The sequence below is a fragment of the Chiloscyllium punctatum genome, chromosome 1 (genome assembly GCF_047496795.1).
Source record: "Chiloscyllium punctatum isolate Juve2018m chromosome 1, sChiPun1.3, whole genome shotgun sequence".
Taxonomy (NCBI): domain Eukaryota; kingdom Metazoa; phylum Chordata; class Chondrichthyes; order Orectolobiformes; family Hemiscylliidae; genus Chiloscyllium; species Chiloscyllium punctatum.
This window is the reverse complement of record NC_092739.1, coordinates 11,204,687-11,232,674: the sequence shown is the minus strand read 5'-3', so window position 1 is coordinate 11,232,674 and position 27,988 is coordinate 11,204,687. Positions and strand designations below refer to the sequence as shown.

Here is a 27,988-nt window from a genome sequence, read left to right as displayed (position 1 = left end):
TAGTTTGTTTCCCTGTAAGACTGGTCATGGTCTTTGCCAGCAAGGGCCAGGATCCTCTCCTCACAGGGCTGAGGAACCGAATGCCCTATCACCACCAATAGGGCTCTCTCCACCCCAATTCAGGCACAGGGAGAGATTGAGTGAGATGAAAATAGATAGTATAGCTGTTAATGCTGGTGCTGATGGGGAACGGTGTCCCCAGCGAGTGAGTAGGTAGCACGGAGGGCATCACAAGGTTAGTAATAAGGGGGAATTTGGATGGGTGAGAAAGAGTGATAGATGCTACGTGAATTTGCAAAAGTGGTAGAGCATGAAACTTGGTGGGAGATGGGTACAGTATAAACTTCAATTGAGAGTCTTCTATCTGAAAGAATGTGGTGACACCTATCCTACTGGAGCAAGAATGCCACTAACCTCGTTTTGGCACTGCTCACCATTCTTCTGGATAGTTGAGACTGCACTGACCTCGGTGGCAGTCTTGAACCAGGCTGCCAGGATGTAGTGTCTTGGCCTCCTCTGTTAGTCCTGGGGCAAAAGGTGGTGCCTTCTGCACCACCCAGTTCTCTAGGAGCTCCTGGCCTCTTCCTGCAAGGTGGGGCGTTTTCCACATCCAGGAGGAATATCTCCAATTTTTAAGGGCAGCTTCAGATTGCTAGTATTTGACCAGATCGATACCAGGCTTTTGAATATGGAGCCGGCACCTGATATACTGAGATACTCTGGATCTGGTGAGAACATTCACCTACAAAGAGTGGGAGAAACAGGCTGGCATTGGAAATGCAGGTAACCATAGTGGTGTGGTACTGAGTTAATGATGCAGGTTTGGGACAGTTGTATGAGAAAACTCACTAGACTGGTCTAGCCAGCGAAGCCCGCATCCTGTAAATGATTAGTACAAAACAATTTTTACAGAGAGAAATTTGACAAGTTATACTTAGCTGATTTCATCCAAGGAGCGTGATCCTACATGGCGCAATTAAATTATTTGTTTTTGTTTAACAGCAGAATATTTCCACAGTACGAGCACAAATGGCATAAATAGATTCTTGCCTTCCATGTGCTCTACCTAATAATTTGGATTTTGACCTTTGCAATTTTTACCTGCAAGTGTGAACAAAATTAGCGTTTCAATCTTGTTATTACAATGTCCACATTATCATCTCTGACATTAACAGATGACATCAATCCTCAAACAACTTCTCAGATGGTACAGGAGCTTTCACAAACTCTGCTCATCACTGCAGACTGGTACCTCAGACCACAGGCTGCCCATGCAGAAAACTCTTTGCCTGAATTGACCGGATATTCTCAAGATCACAGCCCCTCGACCTCTCAATCCAGCTTGCATCAGAATCAGAATGAGAGACGTCTGCAGCCATCCCTGAATTCTGCTAACAGACACATACTGACTGGCATCCAGATTCTGGAGAGCAGCCTTCTGCTGAAAACCACAGGTTTCAAGATTCCTGAAGGGTAGATATAATCTTGACTGACTTTTCCATATGTACGAAAAGAATGATGTGATAAGCTATTTTCCTCTAGATCATTTGATACTCCACAATTATTTCTATTTTCAAAAACACATTATTGCCCCATCCCTATTTTCAGATCAGAATTTACCACCATGTGATATTAAGAAAAAGACTCCTTCCTGCACTACATTGTACAGGTTTAAATCACTTCTGGCACAATTTGAAAATCCACTTTATAGTTTAACTGTTTGAGACAAGTGGCAGCTATACCATTCAGTATATTCTTCCTTCAATATATTCTACAGGAAGATGAACCTATGGTATAGCTACCACCGGTCTCAAACTGTTCAACTACAAACTGGATTTTCAATCTATTTGTATAATACTTACAATAGGAACATCTATCGGAACATCAAATATTTCCCTCTCTCTATTTCTTCCCTACTTCACAAAGTCTGAAAACATAGAATATGTGAACACCAGAAATAGGAGCAGAAGTAGACTACACAATAATGTCATGCCTGCTCTTGGAATATTCCATGCTTGCCTGATGGTTGTAGCTTGAACAACACTCAAGAAACTTGACACCACCCAGGAGAAATATCTCCAATTTTTAAGAGCAGCCTCAGATTGCTAGTATTTGACCAGATCTACACCGAGCTATTGAATATGGAGCCAGCACCTGACACCACATCCACAAACAGCCAATCCCTCCACCACTGACAATCAGTAGTAGCACTGTGTACCATCTACAAGATGCACTTGTAATTTACCAAAAACAGCACCTTCCAAACCCATGACCACTTCCATATAGAAGGGCAAGGGCAGCAGATACATGGGAATACCAGCCCCTGCAAGTTCTCCTCCAAGCCATTCGCCATCCTGATTTGGGAATATATGCGGTTCCTTCACTGTCACTGGGTCAACATCCTGGAATTCCCTCCCTAAGGGCATTGTGGATCAACCCCCATCACACAGACTGCAGTGGGTCAAGAAGTCAGCTGACCACCACCTTCTCAATGATAACAACTGGATGGGGCAATAAATACTAGCCAGCCAGTGATCCCCTTGTCCCATGAGTGACTAAAAGAAAATTGAATATGATCATGGCTGATCTTGAGCTTCAAACACCTTTTTCTGCCTGATCCTTATATTGCTTGATTCCCTGAGAGACTAAAATCTATCTATCCTGCCCTTAAATGCATTCAGTGACCGAGATTTCACAACTCTCTGGGACAGAGAATTCCAAAGAATCGCAATTCTTTGAGTAAAGAATTTTCTACTCATCATTCCAAAATTATTGTCCCCTTATCCTAAGAGAATGCCCAGGATTTAGATTTCCTGACCAAGGGAAAGAATCTTTGAGCATTTACCCTGTCAAATCCCTTCACAATCTTGGACATTTCAATTAGATTATCTTTTATTCTTCTAAACTGCAGAGAATGTGGACCTGATTCACTCGGCCTCTCATCATAGGATAATCCCCCAGGGATTAATTTAGCGAATATTCATTGCACTGACTCCCATACAAATATATATTACCTTAATTGTGGAGATTATAACTGCATGCAGTACTCCAGATTTGGTCTCACCAGAACTGCACAATTGTAGCAAGACTTTTATTCCTGTACTCCAATTCCCTTGAAATAAAGGACAACATGTCAATTGCCACCTTGTTTGCTTCTTGTATCTCTATGCTAATCTTCTGCATACCTTGTAAAAGTATACCAACGTCTATTTGAACTTTAACACTTATCTATTTCACATCTTTTAAAAAGCATTTCTGCTTTCCTATTCTTTTGACCAAAGTGAGTAATTTCAAACTTCTCTACATCCATCTGCCAACTTGTCTCCACTCACTTAACTTGCCTATATCTCTTTGTAACTTGTTTGTGTACTTCAACTGAGCTTATCTTTTCACCAATCTTCGTATCATCACCAAACTTGGGTACATTGCTCTGTTACCTCATCTAAGTCATCAAAGGAGATTGAAAATAGCTGAGGATCCACCACTGACCCTTGTGATACTTCACTATTCACTGCCTGTCAATACTGAAAATATCTCATTTGTGCCCAATCTCTCTTTCCTATCCATTAACCAATCCTCAATCCTTGCTATATTCTTGACTTCATGAGCTCTTATTTTGTCTATTAACCTTTTGTGTTGCCTCATAATAAATGTCTTTTGAAAATGAAGTATACTATATCTACAAAAAATTCCAACAAATTTGTCAAACAGGATTTTCTTTCAGTAAAATCATACAAATTTATTTTAACCACACTATGTTTTTCTAAGTCTATTGTTTTTATTTCCATAATAATTAATTCCAGCATTTCCAAATGGATGTTAGATTAACTGAACTGCAGTTTCTCTTTGTTTTTCAAGAAACAAGGGCGAGAGACAATGTGACATTTGGCAACTTCCTATCTGACGAGACCATTCTCAAATACAAAGAATTTTTGAAATTCATAGCACATGCTTCCACTATTCTATGGCTATGTCTTTGAGAATCTTATGGCATAGGTCAGTGGGCTCTGGGGACTTGTCCCATTATTTTTTTCAATACATTTTTTTCTAGTTTTTTTTCCCCTGTTGATATTAATCTCCTCAATTGCCTCCCTCTTTCTCACCCTGAGGTTACCTTCTATTACTCAGAATGAAACTTGTATCTTCTGAGATAATTATAGACAAAAAATATTTGTTCAATAGTCTCCGTCATTTCCTCACTCCCACAATATTTTCTCCTGTCTCTGCTTCCAAGGGACCAATGTTTACTTTAACTATACTTGTTTTTATTTATGGATAAAAGCAGGTTTTAAGAGCTTATATTTCTGACCAGTTTTCTCCATATTCTATTTTTTCTCCCTTTGGTAGTTTTTTGATGCTTTCTAAAACATTCCAAATCCTCAACCTTGTTTCTGTTTTTGACAATATTATAAGCCTCTTCTTTTAATGTTTTAGTATCTTCAATTTCCCAAGTGAGCCATGGATGAGTCTTTCTCGCACTGTTTCTCAGTGGAATAGACTTTTTTGTACATCTTTAATGATCTCTTTAAATGTTTTCTGCTGCTCATTTACATTTTATCCAAGTAACCTTAGTCAGATCTCCTCTCCTGCCTATATAATTTGGCCAGTGGCCAGAGAAATGGCAGATGGAGTTTAATTTAGATAAATGTGAGGTGCTGCATTTTGGAAAGGCAGATCAGGGCAGACTTATACATTTAATGATAAGGTCTTGGGGAGTGTTGCTGAACAAAGAGACCTTGGAGTGCAGGTTCATAGTGGAGTCACAGGTAGATAGGATAGTGAAGAAGGCGTTTGGTATGCTTTCCTTTATTGGTCAGAGTACTGAGTACAGGAGTTGGGAGGTCATGTTGCAGCTGTACAGGACATTGGTTAGGGCCACTGTTGGAATATTGCGTGCAGTTCTGGTCTCCTTCCTATCAGAAAGATATTGTGAAACTTGAAAGAGTTCAAAAAGATTTGCAAGGATGTTGCCAGGGTTAAAGGATTTAAACTACAGGGAGAGGCTGAACAGGCTGGGGCTGTTTTCACTGCAGCATCGGAGGCTGAGGGGTGACCTTATAAAGGTTTATAAAATCATGAGGGGCATGGATAGGGTAAATAGTAAGGTCTTTTCCCTGGAGAGGACAAGTCCAGAACTAGAGGGCATAGGTTTAAGGTGAGAGGGATGGTACAGGAGGGAGAGATTCACATACCTGGATAATTGGGGCTCATTCTGGGGTAAGTGGGACCTTTACAAATGGGATGGTCTATACCTGAACCATATCCTGGGGGGAAATTTGCTAATGCTCTTTAGGATGATTTAAACTAAATCAGCAGGGGGATGGGAAGGGAACCCGAATTGTAGTTCCAGTGTCCAGGAGGTTGAAAGTAGTGAGGTCATAAAGAAGGTTTCAAGGTCACAGGAGTGTACCGGCAGGCAGAAAGGTAGTTTGAAGTGTGTCTACTTCAACGCCAGGAACATCCAGAATAGTGTGGCATGTTGTGGCCATTTCAGAGACATGGATAGAGCAGGACAGGAATGGTGATTGAAGGTTTCAAGGTTTAGATGTTTCAGTAAGAACAGGGAAGGTAATAAAAGAGGGGGAGGTGTGGCTATATTAGTTAAGGACAGTACAGAGGATCCTCAATTATCCGAACAAGATGGGCAGGCAGTATTTTGTTTAGATAATTGATAACTCAGATGATTGATTCAATGCCTCTCCTCTGGTACTCTGAAGTTTCCTTTTTCCTCGCTCTGCCTGCCTTGCTTCCTCTCTCTGTCACAGGGTTTGTTTCTGAGCAGACACACACACTTGTGTGTGAGGGACTTGCTGCATTGCTGAACCCTCCCACCCCCCCCACAGACACCATCGATTCAGTGGGATTGACACAGCAAGCACTTGCTAGGTCCGCTCCCTGTTCAGGAGACTAGGCAGCAGCACACTGCGTGCAAGCCCCCTGCCCCCACCACTGCCCCTTGCCATCAGGCTCCCATCTGCCCCCCATGTGCCCCCACCCCTGGGGCAGCTGGACTGGACACCAACAGCAAGACTGCTGCTGCCTATGGGGGGGGGGTCTCAAAATCAACCACTCGCTCATTCATTTCCACATACACCACACACACAGTACACCCCTGTGTCGAACTCCAAGGCAAGAGAGAGGGAGGGCGGGCGGTCAGTCATTTGGAGACTGTTCCTTGGCTCCCATTGATGTCCAGGACTGTTCTCGGCAGCATTTCGGTAAGCCAAGTTCATTTTTAATCATTGTAATCAAAAGACGCGATCAGTGTTGGAAACACCTCTTTGATGTAATGTTTTTATCGGGATCTCAAGATCATCTTTGGATAATTGATGTTCTTATATATTATGGTGAAAAAAAAGGACATTTGATGAGGATTCGTCTACTGAGGTAGTATGGGCTGAGATTAGAAACAGGAAAGGAAAGGCCACCCTATTGAGAGTTTTCTTTGAAAAGTTCCATATATATATAGAGGAAAGGATTGCAAAGATGATTTTGGATTGGAGCAAAAGTAACAGGATAGTTGTTCTGGGGGACTTTAACTTTCCAAATATTAACTGGAAACTCTCTCTCTCGTTCAAGTGCTTTAGATGGATCAGTTTTTATCCTGTGTGTGCAGGAGGGTTTCCTGATACAGTATGTAGACAGGCCAACAAGAGGCGAAGCCACATTGGATTTGGTGCTGGGTAATGAACGCGGCCAGGTGTTAGATTTGGAGGTAGGTGAGCATTTTGGTGATAGTGACCACAATTCAGTTATGTTTACTTTAGCGATGGAAAGGGATAGGTATATACCGCAGGGTAAGAGTTATAGCTGAGGGAAAGGCAATTATGATGTGATTAGGCAAGATTTAGGATGCATAAAATGGGGAAGGAAACTGCAGGGGATGGGCACAATTGAAATGTGGAGTTTGTTCAAGGAACAGCCACTGCGTGTCCTTGATTAGTATGTCCCTGTCAGGCAGGGAGGAATTGGTTGAGGAAGGGAACCATGGTTTACTAAAGAAGTTGAATCTCTTGTCAAGAGGAAGAAGGAGGCTTATGTAAAGGTGAGATGTGAAGACTCAGTTAGGGCACCTAAGAGTTACAAGTTAGCCAGGAAGAACCTAAAGAGAGAGCTAAGAAGAGCTAGGAGGGGGCATGAAAAGTCTTTGGCAGGTAGGATCAAGGAGAACCCTAAAGCTTTCAAAAGGTATGTCAGGAATAAAAGAATGACTAGAGTAAGATTAGAGCCAATCAAGGACAGTAGTGGGAAGTTGTGCATGGAGTCCAAGGAGATAGGAGAGGTGCTAAATGAATATTTTTTGTCAGTATTCACACAGGAAAAAGACAATGTTTTCGAGGAGATTTAAATGGGATTGTGGTTCATGAGGAGATGTTAGCAATTCTGCAAAGTGTGAAAATAGATAAGTTCCCTGGGCTGGATGGGATTTATCCTAGGACTCTCTGGGAAGCCAGGGAGAAAAATGCAGAGCCTTTGGCTTTGATCTTTATGTCATCATTGTCTACAGGAATAGTACCAGAAGACTGGAGGATAGCAAATGTTGATTCCTTGTTCAAGAAGGGGAGTGGAGATAACCCTGACAATTATAGACCAGTGAGCCTTCCATCGGTAGTGGGCAATGTGTTGGAAAGAATTATAAGAGATAGGATTTATGATCATCTAGCAAGGAATAAGTTGACTAGGGATAGTCAACATGGTTTTGTGGAGGATAGGTCATGCCTCACAAACCTGATTGAGTCTTTTGAGAAGGTGACCAAACAGGTAGATGAGGGTAAAGCTGTTGATGTGATATATATAGATTTCAGTAGAGAGCGTATCATAACATTCCTCATGGTAGACTATTGCAGAATATATGGAGGCATGGGATTGAGGGTGTTTTAGTGGTTTTGATCAGAAATTGGCTAGTTGTAAGAAGACAGAGGGTGGTGATTGATGGGAAATGTTCATCCTGGAGTTCAGTTACGAGTGGTGTACTGCAAGGATCTGTTTTGGGGATATTGCTGTTTTTCATTTTTTATAAATAACCTGGATGAGGGAGTAGAAGAATGGGTTAGTAAATTTGTGGATGACACTAAGGTCAGTGGAGTTGACAGTGCGGAGGATGTTGCAGGTTATAGAGTGACATAGATAAGCTGCAGAGCTGGGCTGAGAGGTGGTAAATGGAGTTTAATGTGGAAAAATGAGATGATTCACTTTGGAAGGAGTAACAGGAATACAGAATACTGGGCTAATGGTAAGACTCTTGGTAGAGTGGATGAGCAGAGAGATCTCAGTGTCCATGTGCATAGATCCCTGAAAATTGTCACCCAGATTGATAGGGTTGATAAGAAGGCATACAGGTGTGTTAACTTTAATTGGATTTTAGAGGGATTGAGTTGTGGAGCCATGAGATCATGCTACAGCTGTACAAAACTCTGGTGCAGCCACACTTGGAGTGTTGAGTATAGTTCTGGTCACCGCATTATAGGAAGAATGTGGAAGCTTTGGAAAGGGTTCAGAGGAGATTTACCAGGATGTTACCTGGTATGGAGGGAAGGTCTTATGAGGAAAGGCCGAGGGACTTGAGGCTGTTTTCGTTAGAAGAAAGTTGAGAGATGACTTGATACAGACATACAAGATAATCAGAGGGTTAGATAGGGTGGACAGTGAGAGCCTTTTTCCTCAGATGATGGCTAGCACAAGGGGACATAGTATTATGACATGGGGTAAACCACTCTTTCTCCCCCCCCCCCCCCCCCCCACCAACTTAAACCAGCAACACAGAAAAGATTTACCCCATGTGGTAATCTGTTAAATTTGACAGGCCAAGAACTATCCCAAAAGTCACTACTTAAAGTGAAAATTAACAACTTTTTTTTTGAAAAAGTCTAATGGAATAACTTACTAACAACTATTTACAACTAATTTCTCTAACTTTTACTTGCCCTACTACAATAATGGTCTGATAAAACCCCCCCAATTAAGATTTACCAAAAAAATTCAAATTTCAAAACCAGCCAGCTGTTGAATCTTCTCTTTGTATCTTCTTCTGTCTTTGTTTTCTTCTTACTGATTTCTGTATCACAGGTTACTGATTGATAAAGGTACCTTTTAAGAGAGCTATTCTTAGGGCAGCCTGTAATTGTTTGTGGCTTGGCAGTTCTCCCTCAACTGTTCAATTTTTTTCTGTTTTATACCCCAATGCCTCAGATTGTTTCATTGCAAGGTTTGTAGCTCAGGTTGAGGTTTAGGGTGTTGGTTTGCTCGCTGAGCTGTAGGTTTGATATCCAGACGTTTCATTACCTGGCTAGGTAACATCATCAGTGGCGACCTCCAAGTGAAGCGAAGCTGTTGTCTCCTGCTTTCTATTTATATGTTTGTCCTGGATGGGGTTTCTGGGGTTTGTGGTGATGTCATTTCCTGTTCGTTTTCTGAGGGGTTGATAGATGGTATCTAGATCTATGTGTTTGTTTATGGCATTTGTGGTTGGCGTGCTAGGCCTCTAGGAATTCTCTGGCATGTCTTTGCTTAGCCACAAACACTACGTAGGACAAACAGGAAGAAAGTTAGCCACCAGGCTACATGAACACCAGCTCGCCACAAAAAGACATGACCCTCTCTCCCTCGTAGCCCTACACACAGATGAAAAAAAACCCACCATTTCGACTGGGACAACACATCTATCCTGGGACAGGCTAAGCAAAGACATGCCAGAGAATTTCTCGAGGCCTGGCACTCCAACCACAAAGCCATAAACAAACACACAGATCTAGATTCCATCTACCAACCCCTCAGAAAACAAACAGGAAATGACATCACCACAAACTCCATCCAGGAGAAAGATATAAATAGAAAGCAAGAGACAACAGCTTCGCTTCGCTTGGAGGTTGCCACTGATGATGTTACCTAGCCAGGTAATGAAACATCTAGATATCAAACCTACAGCTCAGCAAGCAAACCTACACCCTAGATTGTGTCATTGGTATTAATATTGTCAAAATACCAAATTCAAGCTTGATTAGGGTATAGTTTAAACTGATTGGCTGAATTTGGATTTGTTTCTGTATCCAGGCAACCCAGCTAATCTAGCTGTTTGACCAAATGTTATCTTTTAAATTTTCCAGTCTCTGTGTGTTTGCTAAGTCCTTCAGCTCTCTTAAAAGGTACAACACACCTCTACACCTTCATAACAATAGCTTTAAATTGAGAGATGATAAATGTAGGACATATGTCAGAGGTAGGATGTTTACTGAGAGTATTAGGGGTGTGGAATGCCCTGCCTGCAACAGTAGTGGACTCACCAACTTTAAGGGCATTTAAATGGTCATTGGATAAATATATGGATAAAAATGGAATAGTGTCGGTTTGATAGCTTTACTCCTTGTTAGTATTACAACATATTGCTCCAAGAAAACATTATGAAAATAATCTACAAACTCATCTTCTGTCAATTTGATTATGCTAATTTTGATTATAGTGGCCCGTAATTATCATATTGCTTTTTGTACAAGCTCCAATATTTTTTTGTTTAGTGTTCTGTCCAAGGCTCTAACTACTATTAGGGGCCTATAAGCAGCTCCCACCAGTTTTTTCTTGTTATTCCTAATTTCCAATCATATTGAATTTAAATCATGGTCTTCTGAGGCTGATCTTTACTCACAAATGCCTTTATTCCACCCTTTATCATCAGGGCTTTGCCATTCTGCCTATCTCTCTGAAATTCTCTGGAATATATCTTTCCCACCCTTGATCATTTTATAACCTTGTTTCTGCAATGGCAATGAGATCAAAACCATTTACCTTTGTGCCTTTAGCACATGCTTTCTACTGCAAATGCTTTATGCGTTCAAATAAAAAAATGTTTTTGGAACTTTCCGATAATGACCTCATTCATTGATGTAACCTTGCAACTAGTTCCAAAACACAAAAGATTGACTGCAAATTCATAATTTATTAGGCATGAGAGGGAGCCTAAATCATGGTGGACTGGAACAAAACTAGATAGTTTCTTCGTACAATCTAAAAAATCTAATGTTTCCCCTGACCCATGTAGCCGTCATGCTTTTAAAGATGATAAATATCTGTATAGGGTTAGCTGTTCTATGATTTGAAGAAATTCCTTTATAACAATTGAATAATTTACTTTAAGTTGCTTATTGAATTAATCTTGCTATAACAATAGTAATCATTATCTTCTTACAATTTCTAGTGAAGATACTCTGAATAGTGATTTTCATCTAGCCTTTCAAACTTGTATGAATTGCAATGATATTGTACAAGTAAGTAGTCACTTTATATTTATAGCATTTCTTATATTTTATAGTTTGTTGTCTGAATGTACTAAAATCTGGACTGCTGGAGTGTTTAATTATGAATCCTAAGCATAGTAAATGAGTACCCTATGGAAAAGTACAAATCCATACTGGTAAACAAATATAAATGGAGATTTTGGTTTGCAATTTTTTTGGATGAGGAAAAAGACCATGATTTTCCCATTTTTTAGTTTAAGCATGGGCTGGGCGTCTTTAGTGAGATGCCCTCACTATAACCAGTGTGAAAGCTTGCTGGATCAAATACCAATCATCAGGTAGGCACCTTGGTCAAACACCATAATGTCCCAAACTGCCTAAAGCTGCCAGCCAACGGCTACTGTGAGGACTACTTAGGCATTACAAACCAGAATGGTAAACCCAGCCCTGCCTTATCCTCTTTACCAACATCTGGGGCAGTTGTCTCAAAGACTGTACGGTTGCCTGTTGCTTAGCCAATGTCCCAGATAACACCATTACTATATCTATCTGGGTATATACTGTCCCACTGGCAGGACATACTCAGCAGAAATGGCAGTACAAAGTATACAGTTGTGAGGGAGTTGCCCTGGGAGTGCTCAACATTGACTCCAGGCCTCATGAAGTCACATTGCATCAGGTTAAACATGGGCAAGGAGACCTCCTGCTGATTACCATGTACTGGATTAGTGGTGCTGGAAGAGCACAGCAGTTCAGGCAGCATCCAACGAGCAGCGAAATCAACGTTTCGGGCAAAAGCCCTTCATCAGGAACCAAGCCTGATGAAGGGCTTTTGCCCGAAACGTTGATTTCGCTGCTCGTTGGATGCTGCCTGAACTGCTGTGCTCTTCCAGCACCACTAATCCAGTATTTGATTTTCAGCATCTGCAGTCATTGTTTTAACCTTGATTACCATGTACTGTTTACCCTCAGCTTATGAATCAGTCATCCCTCATGTTGAACACCGCTTTGAGGAAGCAATGGCACAGAATATGCCCATCACCAATTGTAGCTTAGCAAAATCACCAGTGGTTCAGTTTGGGCTAGATTTTACTGCTGGACTGGGTCTGTGGCATGTGATGAAGGAACCACCAAAAGGAAAAAAACATAATCAATCTACCTGTCTAAGATACTATTGTAGGCAGATGCATCAGGAAGAGCAACCATCGCACAGTCCTCATGGTGACAAAGTCCTGTTTTCACATTGAGGTTACCCATGTTGCATGGAGCTATCACTCTACCAATGGGACAGATTTCAAATAGATTTCTAACAACTCAAGACCAGGCATTCTAGAGGTGCTGTGGGCCAACAACAGAAGCAAAGTTGTACTCTAACGTAATCTGTAACCCCATGGCTGAGCATATCCCTCACTCTATCATTACCATCGACCCTGATTCAATGGAGTGTGCAGGGGGCATACCAGGAACAGCACCAGGTATATCTGCAAATGAGGTGTCAACCTGGTGAGGTTGCAGAAAAAGATTACTTGTATGCTAAACAGTATAAGCAGGAAGTGATTAACAGAGCTAAACATTCCACAACCAACAGATGAGATCTAAGCTCTGCAGTTCTGCCATATCCAGTCATGCTAGTGGACAATCATACAACTCACTGGAGGAGGGGGCTTCATAAATACCACCATCCTCAATGATGGGTGAGTCGACCACATCATTGCAAATGATAAGGCTGAAGTATTCATAACAATCTTCAGCCAGAAGTGCTGACTGGATGATCCACCTTGGCCTCCTCCAGAGGTCTCCAGCATGACAGCTGACAATTCACTCCGTGATATTAATTGGAGGCACTGAATACTGCAAAGTCAATTGGCCCTGACATAATTTTGGAAAAAGTATTAAAACCCTATGCTGTAGAACTAGCTGTGCCCCTAGCCAAGCGATTCCAGTACATCTACAACAATGTAGAAAATTGCTTGGGTATGTCCTGTACTCAAAAAGTAAGATGTATTCACACCAGCCAATTACTGCCTCATCTGTTGACTCTCAAAATCAATAAAGTGATGGAAAGCATCATCAAGCAGCACCTGCTTAGTAATAAACTGCTCAGTGACACCCAGTTTGGGTTCCACCAGGGTTACTCAGCTTCTGACCTGTTGGGGGCAGCACGGTGGCTCAGTGGTTAGCACTGCTGCCTCACAGCGCCAGGAACCTGGGTTCAATTCCAGCCTCAGGTGATCATCTGTGTGGAGTTTGCACATTCTCCCCGTGTCTGCGTGGATTTCCTCTGGGTGCTCTGGTATCCTCCCACAGTCCAAAGATGTGCAGGTCAGGCGAATTGGCCATGCTAAAATTGCCCATAGTGTTAGGTGCATTAGTCAGAGGGAAATGGGTCTGGGTGGGTTACTCTTCAGAGGGTCGGTGTGGACTTGTTGGACCAAATGGCCTGTTTCCACACTGTAGATGATCTAATCTGATTTTATTACATACTCAGTTCGAACATGGACAACAGAGCTGAACACCAGAGAAGAGGTGTAAGTGACATCAAGGCTGCCCTGGACTGAGCATGGTATCAAGATGCCCTAATGAAAGTAAAGCAGTGTATACAGTCTACAAGTTGCACTGCATAAATTCACCAACACTCCTTAGACAGCACCATCCAAATCCACAGCCATTACCACCTTGGAGGCAAGGGCAGTAATTATATGGGAAAGATCTCCTCCTAATCTCTCACCATCCTTACTTGGAAGTACATCACTGTTCCTTTGGTGTTGGTGGGTCAATAATCCTGGAACTCCCTCCCTCATGGAATTGTGGGTCTACCTGCAGCAGTTGAAGAAGGCAGCTCACCCGACACCTTCTCAAGGGGCAACTAAAGATGGGCAATAAACATCCGTCCAGCCAGTAACACTTGCATCTCATAAGTTTTAAAAAAAACATTGTCTTAATTGGTAATGAATTAGGAAGGCTGGCAATGGGACTCCTCCCCAGATCTAATTCCTGAGGTGATGGGAGATTAGGTAATTCCTTGTTGTCAATCCATCTAACCATTTGCACTTTCTACCTCTTCTACAAAGGGGAAATCCTGGGCTGTATTTTGCAGTCACCATATATAATCACCAGGCAGTAAGCCATTGAAGGCTTCAGAAGTAAGCACTAAGTTTGAACAAATGCGATCTGAACGTTTTAGATGAGGTCATAATCATGAAGTATTGTTCATAATGGACTCAAAACTGGTGGATGGGTGAATCTTGTGATCAATGATGTAGACTGGGCTTTTTAAAATCTCACATTTCAGACCTCATTGTCCATAAAGTGATGGCGTTGGGATATTTGGGTTTTTAAAGTGCAACACAACTTTTTGGACGTGACTGACTGATTCCCTGAATCATACTGAATATGAAGGTAAAATTTGTAGGATAGGGTTAATTAACATTCTGTTCATTTTTCCCACTGATCGATTGCAAGTGGAGATTGTGGAATGGGGTGATGGCTGGTGATTGTGTAAAGGGTGGAAAAGGGCATCAGATGGGGGGAGTATTGCAGAGGGTAGTGGGTGCACTGCAAAGGGCAGTGAGGGACATACTACAGAGACATTCTGAGAGGAGGTTGTCTGACAGAATCTAGCTCCAGCCCAGTCTCTCTCACAGCTAGCTCTCTGGAATGTCTGCACACACAATTCTAAAGAATTCATTAAAGCTGTTGCTAATGTTCTGTTCTAGAGTTATAGAGTTATACAACACGGAAACAGACCCTTTGGTCCAACTTGTCCATGCCAATCAAGTTTCCCAACTAAACTGGTCCCATTTGCCTGGGTTTGGCTCATACCCCTCTAAACATTTTCTTTTTATGTACCTATCCAAATGTCTTTTAAATATTGTAACTTATCTGCATCTACCACTTCCTTTGACAGTTCATTCCACATATGAATCACTGTGTGATAAATTCCCCCCTCACCTTAAAAATATACCCCTAGTTTTGACCTCCCCTACCCTAGGGAAAAGTCCTTATCTTCCCTCCCCCTTGAGTTTATAAACCTCTATAAGATCACCCTCAACCACCTAGTCCAGTGAAAAAGGTCCCTGCCTATCCAGCTTCTCCTTATAACTCAAACCGTTCAGTGATATTTAATTTTATATATTCTGTTATCGATTGTTACTGTCTCTGAAATAACTGAGAAATCATTTGCAGCCATTTGAAACAGATTTTTTTGTAGTTTTAAGATTTGCAATTGTTGTAAATTGAGAATTCTAGTGCTTTAAACTGACTCATCACTTCAATTTTGAACCTGTTATGTTAAGTAGATGTTCCATTGTTTGACTTTTAGCCTCACATGTCCTTTCTTTTGCTGGTGCTGTGGGGAGTGCAAAGGGGGAGGACAATAAATCACTTTTGGCAGGGTCATTAAATGGCTGTATTGAGATTAAATTACATTTACAGTATTAATTCAGCAATTTCTTGGAATGCAATGAATGTCAATGGTGAGGCTGATGGCAAAGGAAGATGTGAGTACATTGGATATGGTGCAGAAGAGATTTATGAGCATAGTTCCAGGGAATAGACAATTCAGTTATGAGGAAAGATTGGAGAAGCTGGCATGGTTTCCTGAGAAAAGAGAACGCTAAGGGGAGACTCGATAGCAGTTTTCACAATCGTGGGCGGTCTGGACAGTTTGGATAGGGAAAAAAATGTTCCCATTTGTAAATGGAACAAAATCTAGAGGTAAAGTTTTAAAGTATATAGCAAAAGAGGCAAATGTGATGTGAGCAGAAACTTTTCATATAGCTGGTAGTTAGAGTCTGAAATGTGCAACCTGGAATTATGGTTCAATTCAAGCATTCAACATTGGACTAGTGTTTTTATTAATGTGCATAATTCTGGGGAAAAGGCAGGAGATTAAGTTAAAATGCTCAGAGAAGCCAGTGCAGACATGATGGATTGACTGGGCCTCCTTTTGCTCCAGACAGTTCTGTGACTCTGAAGTTCCAATGTTTTCAGTTGTTCTGAGAGCTACACAAATCCTTAGCAATTTGTAGCGAATCAGAACCTTATGCTCATCTTACCTTGCACTGCTTTTTCTTTGAATCAATCAAGTTACACTGAATACATTAGTAGCAACACTTTCTGAGCTTTGCAAAATATGGTGGAGTTGGTAAATGTAAAGGTGGGTGCCAAAATAAGTGTTAAGTTTTATAATTGTTAAATTCAAAGAGTTAATGATTGTGATGGAATCGTTACCTGATTATTGTGTAATAAGCATCAGGCAATAACTCAGCAGCAACCAAGTTCCGTGCTGTGCCATTTCATTTCTGTCATCATTTCATTTTAAAGGTCAGCGCCTGGTCCACTTCTGAAACGGATTCAGAATTTTCAGCAGCGCTTTCCTTGCCAATAAGAACTGGACAGCAATATTCCACCTTTTGGTTTTCTGACTTCCCTCCTGCCGAGGAAATGGATTGGGCACCTGCGGGTAAAGATACTCTCAGAAACCCAGGAAGTGAAGCCATTCCGGACTCTGGACTATTTTCAAACGCAATGAACATAAATCCAACGCTGACTGAAAACCAACTGACACCACACCGTGCCTCGGCAAACCTCCTACAGTTGGTCAAAAACTCAGGTTCTAGAACTGATCTGGGTAAAGTGGCCAGAAACATGTCCCTCGGGGTGACACAAAGCATGCGGAAAGAAAGTGTAACAAATCGAGAAGGGAGCCTTGCAAAGGAAGCAAAGCTGCGTGTTCCTCAATTAGGAATGCTTCTCGGCTGTTCTGCTGCTCTCGGCATGGCATTAGCAGTAGGGTTACGTCATTTTCTCTCCCAGTATTGTCGGAAACACACGGAGGTATCCTTTGGCAACCCGGACAGCAGCATCATCAGTGTGGGAGAGAGTGGTGAGCTGGTGCATGTCAGAAAGATACGGGAGAACAGCTTTGTGCTTGTTCAGGCTGAATACAATGTGATTACACCTTCAAGCACTGGTGGAAAGTAACCGCGCATTGGGCTTTGTAAGAATTTTTAATTCATTATACATCACAGCATCATTAGCATGTAGTGTTACATTACATTGTGAGCTGAATTACTGCCGGCATGTATGAGGGGAGATTCGCAATCTTTGTGTGCTCAATCCCAGTTTGTTCTTTTGCACACACAGATTTGCAAATACTCTTATTTCACACATTTTTCAATTCCACATTTTCCCTAATGCAAGGCTGGTAAATATCTCGGAACGTATGTTCAATGTCAACATTTACAGCTGCCCTGAAAAGGTGCATGTATAAAGGTAGAGCTTTAGAAGGGCTTATGCCCCGATTCTCCTGCTCCTCGGTTGCTGCCTGGCCTGCTGTGTTTTTCCAGCACCATATTTTTCAGCTCTGGTACTCCAGCATCTGCAGTCCTCACTTTCTCCATGTATAAAGGTAGTCTGGTTGCAACAGGGGTGTGGGCAGATGGAGGTGCAGAAGAAGAATGTTAGTGTTTTTTGAAGTCTCTCCACTGACAGAGTAATCTTCCAAATAATTTAGTTTGCATTAGAGGATGGATTCTTGTTGAGGGGCTGGGGATCCTCCTTGCTGCTGGAGAATGGCCAGAGATCCAGGTTACCTCTTTCTAGGAAGGTCCACCCTACCATGAGCTAATCAGGCAGCACTGTGCCTTTGACCCACCTCCCAGGAGCTCCTGCTCCATCTCTTTGCTCACCAGTATCACTGGTGAGGCTGCTCCCTGAATGAATGGCACCAAAGTGCCCAGAATCTGGAAATGAACCACACCACAGCTAATTGACAATGGGAGGAGTTTTGCAAGGAGGTGGAGGGTGTGGTCAGCATCAAGGACAAGGGGTTGGCCTCAGTCAACTCCATCCTCCCACCTTCCTGATGTTATACTTGGGTGAAGTGCTGAGTGGCTATGTTTGAAAGACTCATCCCCTGCTCACCCTGGAGATGACAAGCTGGTCACTCATATTAACCTAATTGCAATGTGCATGACAGGTAATATAAGTGATTGTACGTAGTCATTAAATTTCCACAAAGGACGTCAACTGTGGTGGGGCAGAAAGTCTGACTATGGCCCCAACTTAGTTCTGGAGAGACCACCATCCCACTTTAATAAATGCCCTTCCCACCTTCTGCCGTGAGAGAGGACATGACAAAAAATTCTGCCAATGGATAAATCTTCAGTAGTTATTGATCTGCTGTTTATTGTTAACTGGCACAATTGTGTCAATCTTGTTACAGTACTTTGTTAGATACCCAACAAATGGCACTCAAGCATGTAGTCATGCTTGAAGATGCATCACCACCTTCAAACTAGTGGCAAAAAGAAAACGGAGGTTTCCATTTTTCATTGTTGTAAACAAAGTTCTGCCATTCTTCACTGAAGAGGACTGATATCAGCAAATGGAGAAGAGATTTATGATCCATCAAACACGATCTAAATGCTTTTCTTCAATCATTAAAAGGGAAGTTTTTTTAATAACATCTGGTAAATGTATTTTTTTTGATATGCCATTGTCAGATTTGTACAATATTTACTGATTTGAGCCACTTAAAACATGATGCTTTTGGTGTAATTTGCAAAGTAAGCCCCATACACAATGATCTATTGGCCTTGTTGATGGGTAATCCCTACAGTGTGAAAACAGGCCATTTGGCCCAAGAAGTCTACATCGACCCTCCGAAGTGACCCACCCAGACCCATTCCCTTGCCCTATTACTCTACATTTACCCCTGACTAATGCACCTAGCCTATACATTCCAGTACACTGTGGGCAATTTAGCATGGCCAATTCACCTAAAATGCACATATTTGAGACTGTGGGAGGAAAGCGGAGCATCTGGAGGAAACCCACACTGACACGGGGAGAATGTGGAAACTCCACACAGATAGTCACCCGAGGCAGGAATCCAACCCAGGTCCCTGGCAATGTCAGGCAGCAGTGTTAACCACTATGCCACCTATGTTGAACTCTTACTACAGTTCTAAAAAGCAGCAGAAATTGATTTAAGAAGAACTCACCAGTGAACCCTGCTACCATTAAACAAGCCTTATCTCACAGTGTCTATCTTACCATTTTAAAGTATGTGTAAGTATTTTAAAAAATGACCAAGACTGTGTCAGTTTTATGCTGATGTAAACAGTTGGGTGTGCATTGATGTAAAAGTAGCTTATGGTATTAGCTTCAGAAAGTCAAGTGTGTCGCTCACTTTTGAGGTCTAGTCACATAGTATGCATTTGCACCAATTTAGTATTATTTCACATCAAGACTAGCTTCTGATTCATAATGAGGTATGCAATTTAAAAGAGTAGCTATTTTCCCATTTCTTAATGCGATGTATTAGTTTATGATTTAAATTGTTTTCATGTAATTGTTCAGTGTTTACTTCAGGCCTAGGCAGAAAATTATATCAATTTGAATATGATTTTGACCTGTTCACTCCTGATTATTTTGGTGGTTTTTGCTTTGCATTGTTAATGAAAATTTGCATTCATAATGTTACAAGACCACAGTTGATTGCAATTGATTGTTTAACAATAGAATACGGAAGATGTTTGTCTCCCCAAAGGTTTGCATTATCATGAGAGTGGAATGTAATTCTGAGCACACAAAGCACCTTGAGTTCTAAAAACAAATCTCACTTTGTATAAATTCATATCTTCTGTAATTACAGCATTAAGATTTTTTCTGTAGAAGTATGTTCTTTTTCAAACAAGTCTTTCAAGGAAGCTTGCAATCTTTACCACCATCTGTGTGAAAAGTTTGTTCTGTTTAAGTAACATAAGAATTAAGAATCAGTAATTAACTCCCATCTTTCTATTAAAAAGTGTATTTGCAGTTAAACATATTTTTAGTGATCATTTCCATTACATCTTTATGACTGACCTTAGTTGGAAGCAGTTAGCTCAGCATAGTTGTGGACTGAACCTGATCTGTCCTTCACCTCTATGGCTTAGTAAATCTCATGTTTAATCACTGGAGTGTCAGAGTTTAAATTTGTTGAGATTCTCAATTATGTACAGTGACTTATTCTGTCAAAATGGTTGAACCACATATGTGTGGGTACTTTATTATTGGACACACATTTTCCTACAATCTTATAAGCAACTTAAAGCCAAACATTTGATCACAACTGATTTAATCAAAACATTTGAAATGTAATATCTTGCGATGATTAAAATCATATAAAATATTCCTTAGAAATAAGAATAACCAAATAGTCAAGCAGCGCAAATAATGCTGTAGAACAGGTTGTAAGTTTTCTCTCTGAGCTGGAAGGTTTGTTCTTAGATGTTTCGTCAACATGCTAGGTAACATCATCAGTAAGCCTCTGGTGAAGCACTGGTGTTCTGTCCCGCTTGCTACTTGTGTGTCTTGGTCTGTTGTGGGGTGATACCACTTCCAGTTCTTTTTTTGAGAGGTTAATAAATGGGGTCCAAATTAAAGCGTTTGTTAAAGGATTTCCAGTTTGAATGCCAGGCCTCTAGGAATTCCCATGCATCTCTTTGTTTAGCCGTCCCAGGATGGATGTATTGTCCCAGTCAAACTGGTGTCCCTCTCTGTCTGTGTGTATGGATACTAAGTGATAGGTGGTCATGTCTTTTGGTGGCTAGTTGGTGCTCATGTATCCTGGTGGCTTGTTTCTTGCCCGTCTGTCCAATGTTTGTTGCAGTTTTGCAGGGTATTTTGTTTATGACATTCATTCTGTTGATCATTGGTACAGGATGCTTTAAATTAATCAGGAACTGTTTCAGTGTGGTGGTAGGTTTGTGGGCTACCATGATGCCTAGGGGCTGGAGTAGTCTGGTCGTCATCTTTGAGATGTTATTAATGTCTGGCAGGATGGTTAGAATTTCTGGGTGCATTGTCTTCTTGTTTAGGTCTGTTGTGTAGGAATCAGCTGCCTGCACTTATTGGGTTGAAATCAAACTGCTCCTCGGATGCTGCCTGATCTGCTGTGCTTTTACAGCACCACGTTCGTGGCACTGTGCTTAATGGGTACCCATTGTTCCCAAATATGTACAAGTTCCTGGCTGCTGCAGTGTATTGTGGCTCATTTAAATAATGTTCTGATACAGCTCCATTTCTGGGTGTTGGGATGATTGTTCCTGTAGTTGAGTATCTGGTCAGTTGTGTGGCTTTCCTGTAAACACAGCTCTCTATTGGCTTTTCCTTCTACTGTGACTTCTAGGAAGGGAAGAAAGTACAAGCTTTTGGAGCACTGCTTCTTTGTCAGGTAGCCCCGACTATCTACCTAGCTTGTATTTTCTAATAAACCTGTTGGACTATAACCTGGTATTGTGTAATTTTTAAGTTTGTTCAGCCCAGTCCAACACCAGCACATCCACGTCATAGTTATATACAGCAAACTTTGTTTTAACTGGCAACTCATGAACTGGTACGCTCGATATATTGGCCAAATTTAGACACTTCAAATACCACAAAGTTTACTGTAATATTTTTAAAATTTATTTACATCGATGTAAATATATTTGTTCAATCGAATGGCCACACAAAATATCAACAGTTCCCATTTCAAGTCAATTTCTCTGCAAATAAATGTTGGCCTGCCCAGCAACACCTTCGACCTGTGAATGAATATCTTTTAAAAAAGCATGATCTACTGCGATGTCTGAGTAATCAGTTGAGGGTGTCAGTGAGTTTTATTTAAGGCACTACATTATTATTTAACTGATTGTGCCATAAATAACATGTAACAGTGATGTATTATGTTTGTTACTTCAGGTGTGTTTTATATTGATTATGTGGACTTCTTGATTATCTGGTGCCAGTTAATAAGTTTGGTTTGATAGCTATTGATATCAAACTTCACTTTCAATAATCAGTCATTTTTATACAGTCTACTGAAGCCACAGAATAAGTTTTAAAAGACTCCAGTAACCAAAATAGCAGGTATCAAGATAAACAAATATTTACATAACTTTCTCTGGCAATTCACAAAACAATCAGAACAGAATTTGGCTGTCTGGGTGTAGAACACAGATGATAATTAAATTAAATTAGCATGAGTTATTATCTCCTTAGCTACTCAAGGCTATTAAGGTGGGTCACTGGACCCAAAACATTAACCCTGCTTTCTCTCCACAGATGGTGCCTGACCTGTTGAGTTTCTCCAGCACTTTGTTTTTGCTTCTGATTTCCAGCATTTGCAGTTCTTTGTTTTATTTTAATTGACATGGAATACTTTCAAGTGAGACAATTGTGTTCCTGGATATGAACACTACATGCAAACTGCAAAGTAAACACATTGTGCCAGATCTTTCTGGGAAAATAAATGCATTAGTATAGTAGTAAATGTTGCTATTAATGTGCAAATCAGCTGGACGATTCACGGTATTACAAAATTATGGCACAATCTTCAAAGTCTTTGTGTTGAATTATTAACAAAACCACACTGACTGTTCTTGATTAATCCCTACCTCTTTAAATGCAGGTAATTCTGATCCTCAGAATTGTTTCCAATAGTTTATCCACCACCGAGGTGAGAGTGACCGACCTGTGGTTTCCAGGTTTATCCTTTCCTCCCTTCTTGAATAATTGCACTAGGTTGCATGTTCTGCAGTCCTCTGGGAGTTTTTCTGTAGCCAGACAGGAATTGAACATTTTTGTAAGTGCCCCTGCTAGATCTTCCTTGCCTTACTCAACAACTTGGGAGTACCTTTCACCTAGTCTTGGAGATCTATCTACTTCTAAACCTGGCAGGCGACATAGGACCTCCAATCTGTGTGTGCTAATTTATTTAATTATATCATAACCTTCTCCCTGATGTCTATACTAATATCATCCTTCTGACTAATGAATGTTGATCCAAAGTATTAATTTAAATCCCTATCAACATCCTTTGGCTTCACACATTAATTACCACTGTGGTCCTTAATGGGCCCTAATGTTTCCCTCATTATCCTTTTACTCTTAATGTAATCTGTAAAACAATTTAGGGTTTACATTTATTTTACCTGCCAGAGTATTCATATCCCCGTTTAGCTTTCCTTTTTAATCTGCCTTGTACATTCTAAACTAATTTAGGGTTTCCCTTGCATTCTTCTTGCAGTATTCTGAAAAGACCATTCTTCCTGTTAACTCTGGTCCAGTCCTCAGTAACCCACCACATTCTCTTCCCTTTACAGTGGCACCTTTTCACATGCAAGCACAGTACTGCATCACCTCCCTTCTCACTGATCAAGGTCCCAAACAGTCCTTCCAAGTGAAGCAACAGTTTGGCTGCACTTCTTTTAATGCGGTCGACTGTTCATGATGTGAACACTGAGAAAATCAAGTGGAGGATAGGTAACTGTTTTGCTGAACACCTTTCCTCTGTCTCCTAACATGAGCTTCCTGTAACCTACTGTTTCAATTGTCCACTTTCCTCCTACTCTGACATTTTCCTTGACCTGTTAAATGTTCCAACATAGCTCAATCCAAGCAGAAAGAACTGCTTGCAAGTGGTCACTTCACTGTCCCAGAACTCAATATTCAAGTTCAACAACTTTAGATCATAACCTCTTCCCCATTTTGTTTTGTGTTTTTTTCTAGATATTGTTTTCTAGATTCTTTCTTAATCTTTTTGAGTTTGGATGTCTGTTGTACTGCGACTCACATTTCATTCTCACACACATTCCTTGTTTCATTACTTATCCCATTATTGCTCCTTTTGGTGCTTTACCATATTATCTTTTGTCATTTAATCTCTCCATTTTCTCAGCTTGATGGAATTCACAGACCAGAACTGTCAACTCTGTTTCTCTCTCCACATATGCTGCCAAACCTGCTAAGTATATCCACCATTCTTAATATATATATTTTCATTCATTCATTAGCTCATTTCATATCATCTATTTTGATATGAAATAGAAAATAGAGGTTAATGAATTAACTATCAGCTTAAGATTACGGAGTAAGATTTTAAAAAGCACAAATTCTACCTAAAACATTAAAAGTGAAATAATGAGGAATATTCCTTGCCCTGTGGTCATGGTGGAGCCAGAAAAATAGGGGGTCAAATAATGGCATTCCTGCTGCTCTTCTGGGAGACAGAGAGATAATCTCAAAATTAGATTCCCTTGGCTGTCTCAGACCCCAACTATATCGATGCAGCTTCCTTGCAGGAGTGAAATGGGCTACAGGAATTGGAGGCATCACCCTTTAAAGATGAAACCACAAGGGAAAGGATAACCCGTACAGCCTCATCCGTTCAACTGGTGGGAGATGCCCTTTGATCCAGAGTACCTGTGGTCTTCCCACTCCGAAACTGCCTTTTCATTCCTCTGAGGACACCTCCATTCTGAGGTTTTAGACCTTAAAGACTCTGCTGGCTCTCCTACCTGTCCAGTTGGGGCTGCTCAAGCTCTAGAGCTGCTGACTCTGACTCAGAGATTGCCTGCCATCCATCATCAATGGGAAGGTGTATACAGAAGTGGCCTGGGGAAAAATTCGGTTAGTCTGTCACCTGGCAATTGGTAGCTTGGGAACACCCATTTGGTTCCAATGTTTGATTTTTCAACAGGCTTTGGAACTCCAATTAATCAATTAGTCAATATCAACAATAAAAAAAACAAAGAATATCAACTTGCTTGTGTGTGCTCTATGTTCTTTATTGATGATTCTTGCAAAAATAAATCTGCCACATGCTTGTAAAATGAACAAATAAATTGCTTCTAACAATAATTTACATTTATACATTTGAAACAAGAGCCAAAGTTTCTCGAGAAAATAAATGTCAGCAGGTCTGGCAGTATTAGGGTCACTGGACTCATAATGTTAACTCTGCTTTCTCTCCACAGATGCTGCCATATCTGCTAAGTTTCTCCAGCAACTTCTGCTTTTCTTTCAGATCTTCAGCATGGGCAGTTATTTGTTTTACATTTAAACATTTGTTCAGATTAAAACACATTCCTTATAATGGCCCATAACCGATAACATACAAAACATGCACAAACTTTGAAAGGCTCACCAGTTGTTATTTTGTCCAGAAACAAATAAAAACCAAAATCTAGGAAATGATTAATTAAAATGAAAACTGATAAGTACATTCAATGTACATATAGTAACTTGTGACTTAAATGAGCAAAGCCTGATGCAAGTAAGCATTTTATCTACAATTCTGTATTAATAAATGTATTTTACTAATGGCCCCATTATTTCAAGGATCATGCTCCAGAATTTATAGTTGAATGATAAAACAAACTCCTTATACTGCATTTAATAAATGTACTCAACACTATTCAAAGGAATTATGACTGAATCTATTAAAGATATAATGTAGTAATCTAACTGAAAGGTTTATTTTAATCACACATTGTATCAGTCAAGGTCACCTAAATTTAGTCTGAGACACTATATATTCATGTGTGTACACATATACATATATAAAAATAAACATTTTATTGGCCTTCACCAGCACTACTGATGGCACAACAGTGTCAAAATAAATGTTTGTAATATTAGTATCCAATGAGGACCTGTATCATCTAATTTAGTTTGGTAATGTGGAACAGAATTTTGGGTAATTTCTGATGACTGATAACAAATGAATTGATATTGGGCAGGTTGTAGCTACAAATTACTGTAACTCATCAAAACACAATTTTGATTTGCTGAATTTGTGATTCAGTTAATGCCTCCATAGAATACATTCAAAGAACAGCTTCCAGCAACTATTTTCCTGAGAGTTACACCACTGAATGAAAAATATAGTGTTTGCCACATTCCAAAACTGTTCAACAATAATATTTATTGGAATTTACTCTTTCCTTTTTAAATATAATATTTTGACTAGCTGAAGGATACCGATACAATTTAATTGGAAGCCTCCTATCAAACTGTTTTGCTTATCTTCAATCCAGTAGCAAATTACTTAAAACTTACCCAGTATTCCTCAATTCGATTAGTGTCAAGCAATATGGTTTTAATGGGAGCAGACACCAACAGAGTTAATTTCTGCCCCTTACCCACCACAACAGCACTTAGCCACACTGTGGGCAATCCTCGTGGGACAAAAGGGAAAAGCTTTGTGAATTTAACACAAAATGAGGCCAGCTAATGTTATAACATTAAACATAAAGCCTAAGGGGAGAAAAATAGCAATATTTGCTTTAAAGAAAAATAGGATGGAAACATGAAAATAATTCCTTTGTTTTTTTGATAGTTGCACATCATTTCACAAGTCTAGATACCACAATTTTTTAAGTACCCTATGAATTGATTTACAAAGTAATTTTTGTTACTAAAAGAAAAATCAGACATACACCTCAAATACTCTGCAGTCTTCTGGTATTATTCAAGGAATAGTTCTTGCATAAGGCAAAAATAACCTCATAGCTTCAGTTGTACATTTAAGGCACTTAATCATGAACCTGTACAAAATAAAATAGATACAAACACAAAATTCTTAAACATAAATCTTCATTTGAATGGTTTGTTGGAGGTTCTGTATATACGTTTCATTGCATGGTATATGTACATTCATACAAAATATATAATTCATTTACATTATACAGGAATCTTTGTCTGTCTTGAGAGTTTTAGAGCCTGTAAATTAAAAAGAAAATAATTTGGAACCAAATTACAACTCAGCCCAGTATATATTTCACAAACAATGTTTGTTCACATTATTTACAGTACACTCAGCCACTGTGGTGATTTTCCCTTTTGGAAGTTGGTATTGAAAATGCCAGAAATTTCTTTCACTGTGCATTAAGTAACAGCAACTTGCCTTTAGCTTAGCATCCCAAGACACTTCAAAAGGTTAGACAGTGAGCCATGTAAGGAGACTTTCAGCCCGATGACAAAAGGTTGGTTGGGGAAGTGGGATTTGAGGTAGGTCTTAAGAGTCATAGAGATGTACAACATGGAAACAGCTCCTTTGGTCCAATTCCTCCATGCCGACCAGTTATCCTTAATTAATCTAGTCCCATTTTCCAGCATTTGGCCCATATCCCCCAAAGCCCTTTCTTTTCGTATACCCATTCAGATGCCTCTTAAATATTGTAATTGTACCAGCCTCCACCACTTCCTCTGGCAGCTCATTCCAAACACCCATCACTCTTTGCATGTTGCCCCTTAGGTCCCTTTTAAATCTTTCCCCTCTCACCTTATGCCCTCTAGTTTTAGACTCCCCACCCCAGGGAAAATACCTGGTCCATTTACCCTATGCATGCTCTTTAGGATTTTATAAACCTCAGTAACGTCACCCCTGAGCCTTTGATGCTCCAGGGAAAAAAGCCCCAGCCTATTCAGGCTCTCCCTGTAGCTCAAATTCTCCAACCCTGGCAACATCCTTGTAAATCTTTTCTGAACCCTTTCAAGTTTCACAACATCTTTTCAGTAGGTGGAAGACCAGAACTGCATGCAGTATTCCAAGAGTGGCCTAACCAATGTCCTGTACAGCTGCAACATGACCTCCCAACTCCTATACTCAATGCATTCATACATGGAATGCAGCTAAGATTCACTAGGATGATACCTGGTATGGCAATATCATCATATGAGATGGGATTCGATGACTGGGCCTGTGTTCTCTAACATTTAGAAGGATGAGAGGAGATCTGATTGAAACATATAAAATTCTAACAGGTCTATACAGATTAGATGCAAGGAGGAGCTATCCAGCAACTCATGCTCAGATAATGAAGTATTAGAAGTATTTACATGAGCAAATGATGACATTTTAAAAAGGGTAAAGAGGTAAGAAAAACCAGATTGATAATATTTAACTTAATCATAGCTTGAATAATCAAGTTAAACAAAACTAT

The 27,988-nt window shown here is 40.3% G+C and overlaps 2 protein-coding genes across 5 annotated transcripts in view; one reads left to right on the top strand and one right to left on the bottom strand.

The window, feature by feature from the left end:
- LOC140476607 (reelin domain-containing protein 1-like) overlaps positions 1-20,325 on the top strand; it is a 48,144-nt gene extending 27,819 nt beyond the window's left edge. Inside the window, exons 5-7 of the mRNA XM_072569509.1 lie at positions 1,176-1,473; positions 11,189-11,258; positions 16,554-20,325. Of these exons, the coding sequence (XP_072425610.1) occupies positions 1,176-1,473; positions 11,189-11,258; positions 16,554-17,213 (1,028 nt within the window). The 3' untranslated portion in view covers positions 17,214-20,325. The remainder of the gene's footprint in view (positions 1-1,175; positions 1,474-11,188; positions 11,259-16,553) is intronic.
- A 4,489-nt stretch (positions 20,326-24,814) lies between these two features.
- slc10a7 (solute carrier family 10 member 7) overlaps positions 24,815-27,988 on the bottom strand; it is a 272,017-nt gene continuing 268,843 nt past the window's right edge. For all 4 annotated transcript variants that reach the window (XM_072569113.1, XM_072569293.1, XM_072569375.1 and 1 more), the window contains one exon: positions 24,815-26,765. In XM_072569113.1, coding sequence (XP_072425214.1) covers positions 26,727-26,765 — 39 coding nt within the window. In that variant the 3' untranslated portion in view covers positions 24,815-26,726. The remainder of the gene's footprint in view (positions 26,766-27,988) is intronic.